Below are 10,215 nucleotides of genomic sequence, written 5' to 3' on the forward strand. Positions count from 1 at the left end.
TGCCGCCTCTGCTCTGCCTTCCAATAACACTTGGATCTCATGGACATGGTGTTCTCAGCTTACCACACAGCGAGGGCTGACTAATAATTGATGATAATGTACCAGCGCTAATGTGTATGAGATACAGTTCAACAGATAGCTTGTGGACGTCCCCCCCCTCTGGACCAAATCTTCAAGACCTGACCTGATCATCCCTTCTGTAATTGGTTGCTAGTTTACGAACCAGATTTTTTGGATTTATGTGTTTGACCAAAATGGGCTTATGAAGTTTAAGGGTTCACCTGCACAGAAAACAAACAGCTGCAGACTGTCAGCACGTACCCTCAGGAATCAGTGCTCAGTGTAGGGACTGTACCCTCTGTGCAAACAGCAGGAGGGGGAGTGGGGTTTCAGTCCAGGCCCTTCACATGAAACACTTGTGTGCTGTATTTATAGAAGGACCGTATGCATTTTTAATGCCGAGGAACGGATGGAGCCTCTGGAGACTGTTCTTCTGAGGCATCAATACTACACTCGGCCTCCGACGCCCAGATCTGGATGGTGTCTGATTTGTTAGAGGCTACAAGGCAAAGGAAAAAGGCAGTAGCATGTGTGACACAGGGGATACGTATGGTCACAGATACAGCGGCCACAAGGACGCTCAGGCTGTAGGATGATGTGATCTCTGTGGAGAAACACGAAAATTTACTTCATTTAGTTTGTCTCGTAGAGGGAAATTTATATCGTTAACGCCTGTGGTCATGAGGGCAAAAAGAGTGCAGCTGCAGTGCAGAACCTTAGAAAAGGTCAAACCCTCTGGGCTCAGCACAGTCAAACCAGGACACAGAGTTCACACATTAAAGTCCTCTCTACTTTTTAATGTGCAAGTTAAGTTCTGCAAGAAGACAACTTCTTGAGAGTGTACAGCAGCTGCATATATGAAGCTCTGTGAAGTTTTGGTTATAGTCACTGCAGTGCATTGACCTAAATGCTAAGATGGTCGCTGCTCAAGGACAATATTAGCATTTTTATTAGGAACAGTGTTTACCATGTTCACGTTCTTAATTTATGTGTTAGCGCTTGCTAATCAGCACTAAAGACAGAGTATAACTGAGGCTGAGCAGAGTCATTAGTTCTGCAGGCACAAGCCATAATATTGAACTATGACTGAAACTACAATTTGGGCCTGATGACGGTGCTAAATAATAAATAAATAAATGCAGCATTAGCAGGGCTAATGCTGCATATTTGGGAATTAAAAATAGAAAGGCCTTTATGGCTCCAGAGGGAAATCCCTAAAGTAGGTTGGCAGAGACAGTACGAGTCTGAAAGGGAGACAAATAATCTGCGGGTGTGGAGTTAAACAAAAGTGACCTGATCAGACCTCTGGAGCTCCCTCCTCAGCCCATGGTCAGGGCTGGTGGTTTGAGGCTACATTATTATTATAGACTACATTATGTATCTTCAATTGAACTGATAGTGGTAAATTGCATTCTGGGCAATGTAGGGGCTAGGTTTGAATAGGAAATTAAAAAGAATAACTCATGCTTGATGTTATGATACATTCATTTCAATCCTTCTAGTTTAACAGTTTTATAAGGGACTAGTGCTAAACCAGGCAGCTATGGCTGAAGAGGTACAGCGACAAGAAAGTCAGTGGTTTGATCCTCGGCTCCATCATTCCGCCGAAGTGTCCTTGGGCAAGACACTGAACCCTAGATAGCCCCTGACAGCTGTACAGTGTCTGATTGATGTGTGAGAGAAAGGGCTGCACACAGAATAGGACATATAATGATCAGCATGACTAGAAAAGCACTAAATATAAACGGACCATTTTAAGGGAACACTAAAATCCCTGCGCTTCTCTGTAGAGCTATGCCAGCTCTCCTGCCAAACATCTGGTCACCTCAAACATTACCTCACAAAGGCTCAGACTTAAAACCTAAACCCTGTTTTCAATGGGGCGTCCAAAGGTCGATTATTCTGCCTGAAGCCAGATCCCACTGTGCTTTCAAAGTGCTGAGTAGAAAGAAAAGCCCGACAGGTATTAATCTGGAGGTGAAGTGAATTCATCCATTTCTCCTATAATAATGTAGGGATGTCTTTGCAGAGAATGCCCTGCGGAGCCTGCTGGAGGCGCTGACGAGCCCGCCCTACGCTCCCATGCAGCACCTGGAGAGAGAGCAGGCCCTGGCCAAACAGTTTGCTGAGATCCTTCACTTTACGCTCAGCTTCGATGAACTAAAGGTGAAGGGGAACGATTTCTGCTCTAATTACAGCCCTCTCTGTCTGACCTTCACTGCACCGACAGTCGAATCGATAGATTCTTTCAATGGATCCGTGATGAAAACATAAACCAGCTCTTCTCCCACCACACAGATGACAAACCCTGCCATTCAGAATGACTTCAGCTACTACAGGAGGACCATCAGCAGGAACCGGCTGAACAACCAGCAGGTGAGGTCCGCGCAGAAAACACGCATCAGGCTGGTTTTGTTGCACATGATGAAGTGTTGAGTCAAAGCAGCGTGGCTTCACTTTCTCTCTTTAATCATTCATGACCCCAGAGGAAGTGTCTCTGTTCCTCCTCTGTTGTCCTCCCAACAACCCAAAGACATGTGTAGTCAATATATTATATATATATATATATATTATTTCCATCATTACACTCTGTATTTAACCAGCTGGATAACATTAGTTATGATATCCATTGCCGTTTTTCCATTGGCTCACAGCTGGAAGCCGAGAACGAGGTTAACAACGAGATGGCCAATCGGATGTCCCTGTTCTACGCCGAAGCGACGCCAATGCTGAAGACTCTGAGCAACGCCACCACCAAGTTTGTCTCAGAGGTGAGTTAGACTAAAGCCCGCTGGTGTTCTGAGTCAAAACTGACCAAAGTTTTTGATAATGTCACAGAAAAAAGATTCTGAAGAATTGTTTACCTAAGTCAAAGTAACAGTGCCACAAGGTAGAACACTCAGAACACAGGAAATGTGACGTATTTAAATATTATCAGCAAAATGTTCGTTCCTATTAGTATCGATGGCAGAAGTACTAAAAGTAAAGAAAAACATCCTATTCATGCTAAACAATTTTTATATATGATATTATTACTACTGCTGCATTCAAGTGTTTTAGAGTAAATTTACACCTGTAGATGGTTAAGGTGGAGCTCATTTGATCCATTTTACAGACTATTGAGTCTTTTTCTTATTGTGGTTCATAAACTACATTATGTATGTTATTGCGCATTAAAATATAAATACTCACATTATATTCTGTAGTTATCAAATGTACTTAGTTACATTCCACTGCTGCTGAAAAATAATACTTCACCATTTGGCAGAATTCAGAATCACAGGTTTAATGTGGAGTTTATCAAACATACCCAGAAATCTGCACCGAATTGCAAAAAGACAATGTGTAGTGGAATCAAACCTTAATCGAGGACCGATCACTAATAATTAGAACGATGATTGAACAACAACGTAGCATGTTGGGGGTAGATGGGTGGGGCCTCCCACTACACCCTGGGACGAAGCTGTGAGTTGGTTCTAAATTAGTTATTCTCTTCAATTACAGTCATTGAAGCAGTTGCTGTTGGGTGTTATATAGCACCAATAGTGAATAATATTTAAAGTTTTGAATCTGTTCTAATAAATAAAAATCCAGCTGAGTTGGTGCTGTTGAAAATACCCAGGATATTGCAATATAATATCATTATTGATCATGTTTACCGTTTGCCGGTCAATGCAGAGACTTCCTGTAACAAATGCCAAGAGAGTTAGACGAGTGCAAATAGTTCAAAAAGGTATGCTACATTATTATTTGCACCTTTCTCAGCGGCATGGATGTATCATGTATTATAGTGTTTAGTCAGTTTATAATCCGTGGTAAGTCATCAACTCAAGTGCTGCAGCGTAGAGAGAAAACTTCTGCTTCCCCCTGCTGTCACAACAGTATTTTAGTGTGGAGGCAGCAGTCTGATCCTGGCTTCACACCTCAGTGATTTCTGATGGTTCTGGTGTTTGAGAAATACTCCTGGAACTTATGCAAAATGTAGAGGACATGCTGTTCATTATTGCCTTTTAGCAAAGTCACTCTCATGTCCTGGTGCTGTTACTGACCTCTGCATTTGAGCTTTGTCTCCACCTAGTGGTAATAATAATTGGTGGACATTCTCAGTGACGCGATAGAAAGGCTTTTTTGATTTGTGCTAATTCCTTATTTGTTTCTCCCTAACCTTCAGAATAAGACCTTGCCCATAGAGGACACCACTGACTGTCTGAGCACCATGGCCTGTGTGTGTCGTGTCATGCTGGAGACTCCGTAAGTACTCTCCACACCATCCCTTCTTTCCATCCATCTCTTCTTCTCCACATCATTTTCTCGAAAGGTCAAGAGTCGTAATTAACAAGTCCTTTCAAAGTGAAGACAAAAGATGCCCTCTCAAGTTTCAGACACTGATTCAACGCTGATTCACTTAATAAAACAATTCACACTAAATCCTTTCACACTAGATTTCTCCATGTGAACACGTCAGAAGCAACTTGGCGAGGCCATCACTAAGTGCTTTCAACAATAGCAGCTATTTTTACTCAGCTTGTTCTCTGGTCGCATTGTGTTTCTAATTTCTCCTCAATCTCTCCTCTTGTCTGTGTGTGTGTGTGTGTGTGTGTGTGTGTGTGTGTGTGTGTGTGTGTCTCTCAGGGAGTACCGCTGTCGGTTCACCAACACAGACACCATGCTGTTCTGTATGAGGGTGATGGTCGGTGTCATCATCCTCTACGATCACGTTCACCCTGTCGGAGCTTTTGCCAAGACCTCCAAAATTGATGTGAGTAAACACAAATAATCATTGATTGCAGGTTTCTTGTTCATGAACCGAGTCCAGAAAACTGGACCAACACTGTTAAACACATCCTTATAAACACAACTATAAACGAAACACTAGAAGAGCAGACAGAGAGCCGATACCGCCGCCAAGCCCGACTTTTTATTTGGATCTAAATCAAATTGCGACAAAAACACATGAATAGCTGTGCCTGATTTTAACATCAAGACCCATGAATTATTCTTTGAGGACAACCTATCTCTCAATGGTAAAGGAACCTTAAAGAATCCTTGATCACGACTAAAATCATATGGGTTCTTTCACCAGTCATGCTCCAACCCTCCATATCATTTCACGATGTGTTATCATTAATTGATTTCTATCCAATAGTCCATCACAGTGTGGTGCTAGATGATCTCACATTAGAGTCAGCTGAGCCGCCTTGTTCTGCTTTTAGAATCTGCTAAGCCAACACAAGGCTTTTATTAGTCTGCTTGGTGTCTGTGCAGATGTTTGGGTTTTCAAATTATACAAAAATGCTATAATATATTATTATTCATACATCGGTATAACCCGGTGGGACGAGACCCAAAAAGATGTCACAAGATCATTGAATATATTGTTTCTTTAGGGGAAAACACAAATAAATTCACCTTCTCAAGCTTTAAAAATGTTGAGTCAAAAACGTCTCACAGTAAATCTGTGTCAACATTTTACGATTCTCTTATACTTCATGTTCCAAGTTTCATAGAAATGCATCTAAGTAATTTTTGTGTAATCCCGCCGACAAATAAACTGTGACGAAATCACCTCATTGAAAATCGCTTTTTGATTAAATTTCTCTAAACTCCTATCCACACAAAGGTAGACGTTTACACAGTCATAAGTCCCAGAGGTTTATGAACCATATAACCTTATAAAGTCTGTATGATACAGGTTCAACATCACATTGGTTGTGTAGATTTCTAGTTTCCGAGTGTGGGTTTGGCTGCAGCAGCAGCAGCAGCAGCAGCAGGGGATGAGGTGGATCTGAGCCCGCTGACCTTTCTCTAACTCCCTGTGTTGTCCCTGTGCGTGGCAGATGAAGGGCTGCATCAAGGTGCTGAAAGAGCAACCGTCCAACAGTGTGGAGGGACTTCTGAACGCGCTGAGGTGTGTATGAATGTGACAGAGAAGAAACACACTGGGATTTGTAAAAAGGCATTCCTGATTTCACCCCGTCTCTCTTTTTCTCCTTCTGCAGGTACACAACACGGCATCTAAATGATGACAGCACCTCCAAACAAATCAGGGCCCTCCTGCAATGAGCAGAGGAGGAGAGAGCGAGGGCGAGAGGGAAGGTGTGCACTTGGAGAAGGAAGAAGAAGAAGAGGAGGAGGAGGAAACAAACACCAGTGGCTGATGAACCTGTTTGTTTACAATGAACAAAGCAACCTGATGATAATAGGAAGAGGAAAGTAATTATATATATTGTCAGCTGTCCATCATTCTGTCTCTCATTTTGTAAAGTAAGAAAAGAGAAAAAAGCCAGAAAAGAAAATATAGATATATATTAAAACAAGTGAAACACACGCAGCAGATGAAAAATAGGTAGTTTAAAGAAGAAGCTATATTGGGAAAAAAATGTAAGGTCAGAACTTGAAGTTAAGTGATAATGTACAAAAAAAAAAGGGTTCATGTTCCAACGGTAGTCTGACAAGTATTTTTGCACACACTTTGAAAACAACGCCATCTCCTCCCTCCCCCCCGAAATCTGGTCCCACACTGGTTCCTGCAGACTTTCCCCAGGGCCCCCCCCCCCTCACACGCTCAGATTTGCCGGCATCCTTCAGCCGCACCGATCTCCACCCAGAGAGGCAATATGATGGAGACACGACTCCGGAGATTTGCTTCCACCCGTTTTCTTTTCTTTTCTACATCGGTGCAGCTGAAGGAGAGGAGGCACACGTGTTTTTTTAGGATGCTTTTATTTCAACCACATTTTGTTCCCCCAGTACCCATCACCCCCTCCGCCCACCCGATCGATCCCTCCACGTGTTTCTTTTCCACCAGAGGACTCTTCTCACAAGTCCTCTGGCTTTACTTGAACATTGTTCACCCTCTCTCTTTCTCTCCATGGTGCTAATGTGGTTTAGATATCACAGTCAGAGCTTTGTTAGATCTCACTTAGCAGGAAAACAAAGGGTGTCTTCTTCTTCCTGTTTGCATTAATATGTAGAAACTCATGTTCTAATATCAGTGGATGAGCTTCTCAGCTTTTCTGTGGTTTCACCTTAGTGCACAAACTGGGACAAAACTGAGAAGGAATCATGTAAGTCATTCTAGCACACGTGCTTCTTCACCCAGTGCCAAAGCTGACTGGTTCACGCTCGAAATACATCATCACTCCAAGGCTGGAGGAGGTGGGGTTGAGAGGGGGATGGAGTCTTGAACAAAACTGAAAAAACATCACAGATCATCATCATGATTAGAATGATAGAATTACACAAATCAGAAGGTGGTGCTCAAAATTTGCACACACGCCTTTCAGGAGAGATACCCGAGTGTTCACCGTGTAAATATGTGAGGCTTTTTCTCAACGGGCATCTCCATGGTCAGCGCGGGTCCTCGAGGAAAAACACGACAAACATCTGCATACAACTAGAGTTCTTTTGTTTTGTACGAGGTCGATGAAGTTGTTGAATAAGTGGGGAAATCAAAAAAGGAGAATCAAAAAAGACTCAAAGGGAGATTAAAAATGAAGTGCTGTACTTTGGATGTCTATAGCCCTTAGTCTAATTTCATTTGATCTTATAATATATTTTCTATACAGGGGTATGTGCACAAGCATATTCTGTATAAATATATAGATGGCATGTTGTAAAAGTTCTGACAGAAATGTGTAAATAAGGTGTTTTTATTCATTTTTAATTGTTCAGTGATGCTGAAATTGGGTATGTGTTGTCTCTCAGAATTACCATGCGTTTGGCTTGGACCATCGGACTTGCCGTAGTCATAGGTTTCAGAACTTCAGCTTCATTATGGCGAAAGAACCGGAGGGAGGGGAGGGACGCTGAGGGGTGGGTGGGGGCTGTCCATTTGCTTGTTATTTTGTACATTTTGTGCAACAATAAACTTGTCATTTATTACATTAACCACCGATGTTGTGTATCTATAGCCGTTTATAAACGTCTCTTTATTATTCATAAAGCTGTTATGTTTGGCATTAAACCAACGTTTAAAGCAACGCTCTGAAACTTTTAGTGTGCAACAGCGCCCTCTGCTGTCACACATGGGGATTAATTCTGTTGAGTGGTTTTCATTTAAAGAACAAGCTTTCTTGCTTTCGCTCCCTGAGCTCAACATTCCTCTTGAACCACCTGTTGGTGAGTTTAAGTGAAACTGAGAGGGGGGGGGGGGGGGGCTGCATGTGGAAATGGAGCTCGACCAGAGACACAGAAATCGTCAGGCCCTCTGCCGTGGAGGGCTCTCGAAAAGTGAAGGAGTTGTCATTAGTGAGGTGGAGGACCATGGTGGCTCCAGCTCAGTTACATCCAAGCAAAATGTTAGTAAGATGCATAATGTTAGTAATCGTTCAAATCTGTTGTAATTACCATTCATATTGTTACAGTGAATGTCCTAAAAATGAAGAGCGACACACTGCCAACCCCACAAATAATGTCCCATACCCAGGAGCGTGGGGGGGGGGGGGTAAAGCAGGTAGGAGGCAGGATGAAAACATATAGATCCCACTGCGTAGGTCACATATTTGTCTACAGCACGTCAAAACATGGCGTTAGCTCTTATCACCAAAAGCCCCTGAGACATGTCATCTTTTTTAAGTTGACATATTTGACAGTGTGTCTTCTACGTGAGCAAAAAAAGAATTGGCGATGAAGAAATTACATTATTCTGATTAAATAATAAAAATATAGAAATAGAAATAGTTCAGCTTGTGATGAGCGGTCACAAGCAAACATAAAGGTAAAGGGACAGTTGATTTTCTATGTATTATTTCCTTTTTAATGCTACTTTCTGTTGCTTTCAGTTTAATGTAAATCACTTTGAATTGTGCAATAAAAATAATTTTGCCTCGGTGGTGTATGAAGATAACAAATGAAAGAAAACTATGTATGCTTTTAACAAAAGGTGCCCAAAAAAAGACAGGAATTAGAGAGGCGTAACGATAAGGGCGGTTGTGGGGGAGAGGGTAGTCCACTGAGCAGAGGGTCGGTGGTTCGATTCCCTCCACATCCAAGTTTGCATTTGGAAATAAACAAGATACTGAACTCCAGCTTGCCTCTACCAGCTCTGTACAATGTATTAATAGTGTGTAATAAAAGAAAAGCTGTCTATAGAAGTGCTGCATGAATATGTGTGAACGGGTCGATGCAGCTTGCGCTGTAAATCACTGAGTGGAGGACAAGACTATAAAGGTGCTACATAAATACAAAAAAAAATCATTTACCATAACAAGGCATCGCAGTCCGAGTATCATTAGTAAATTAAAAAAGTATGAGTTCATTAAGTAAATGTGCATTCAGTAACAAATGAACACACTTTGTATCACAGTCCTGAGTTTTACAACATTGACGTCATTATATTATTTTATTGCATGATTTGTGGATTCAGGGGAGGATGACTTCCTCTGGCATTATTATTTTCCTTATCATTATTGCCACTATTATTTTTGCACAAAACATGTATAATAAATAAAATAAAAATAGTGTCGTGTTCGGCTGTCTCTAGGCATGTCCCGTGTTATCACCACAAGGGGGCAGCAAAAGCTTAATTTTTAGAAGACTGCTTAACAAACCCCTAAAGAAATACAGTATACTGTACATTCCAGTAACGTGCGCTGTCTGGATCCAAACAGAAGCACCTCACCAAGCAACTGATGACACGTGAGATCAGGAGATATTGATTATGATAAGTATTAAATCATTAAACGACGGCATTCATCTGATGTTCTAAACAAGATTAATAGTTAAACAGCACTGATAGGTTTAATCACTTTCATATGAGCTGTTGAGGTTTACTGCCGGTCACGGGCACATTCTGTGAAGAGGCTGTGGAATTAGCTGCAGGCGGCCTGTGTCCACTCGGCTGCACGGTACAGTGCGACGGCTGGAAGGCGGAAAGTAGGGCAGGAGGACACAGGAGAGCCGGACAGAAGTTATAACTGGAAAAAGACAGAGGCAGGCAGATACTATAGCATCGTATGGAGAAAAGGAAGCTTCTGTATGTACAGTCGGGGCACAGACTCCTGAATAAACAGTGATTTGGACGTAAATAAAAAAAGATTGTACGCAAAAATGATATCTCATAACAGAGGGACTGTGTGCGCGTGCATGTGCACCCGAGGCCCCAACTGTCATGTAATAAATAAGGAACCAACATCTCGCTTTACTTCCGTCATG

The 10,215-nt window shown here is 42.1% G+C and overlaps 1 protein-coding gene across 3 annotated transcripts in view; it reads left to right on the forward strand.

The window, feature by feature from the left end:
- The window catches only part of fam49al (family with sequence similarity 49 member A, like), a 32,244-nt gene extending 24,358 nt beyond the window's left edge, over nucleotides 1–7,886 (forward strand). For all 3 annotated transcript variants that reach the window (XM_062410233.1, XM_062410232.1, XM_062410230.1), the window contains 7 exons: nucleotides 2,090–2,226; nucleotides 2,359–2,436; nucleotides 2,715–2,831; nucleotides 4,232–4,311; nucleotides 4,693–4,819; nucleotides 5,898–5,968; nucleotides 6,060–7,886. In XM_062410233.1, the coding sequence (XP_062266217.1) occupies nucleotides 2,090–2,226; nucleotides 2,359–2,436; nucleotides 2,715–2,831; nucleotides 4,232–4,311; nucleotides 4,693–4,819; nucleotides 5,898–5,968; nucleotides 6,060–6,123 (674 nt within the window). In that variant the 3' untranslated portion in view covers nucleotides 6,124–7,886. The remainder of the gene's footprint in view (nucleotides 1–2,089; nucleotides 2,227–2,358; nucleotides 2,437–2,714; nucleotides 2,832–4,231; nucleotides 4,312–4,692; nucleotides 4,820–5,897; nucleotides 5,969–6,059) is intronic.
- The last annotated feature ends 2,329 nt before the right edge of the window (nucleotides 7,887–10,215 follow it).

The sequence above is a fragment of the Platichthys flesus genome, chromosome 17 (genome assembly GCF_949316205.1).
Source record: "Platichthys flesus chromosome 17, fPlaFle2.1, whole genome shotgun sequence".
In the NCBI taxonomy this organism is placed as follows: Eukaryota; Metazoa; Chordata; class Actinopteri; order Pleuronectiformes; family Pleuronectidae; genus Platichthys; species Platichthys flesus.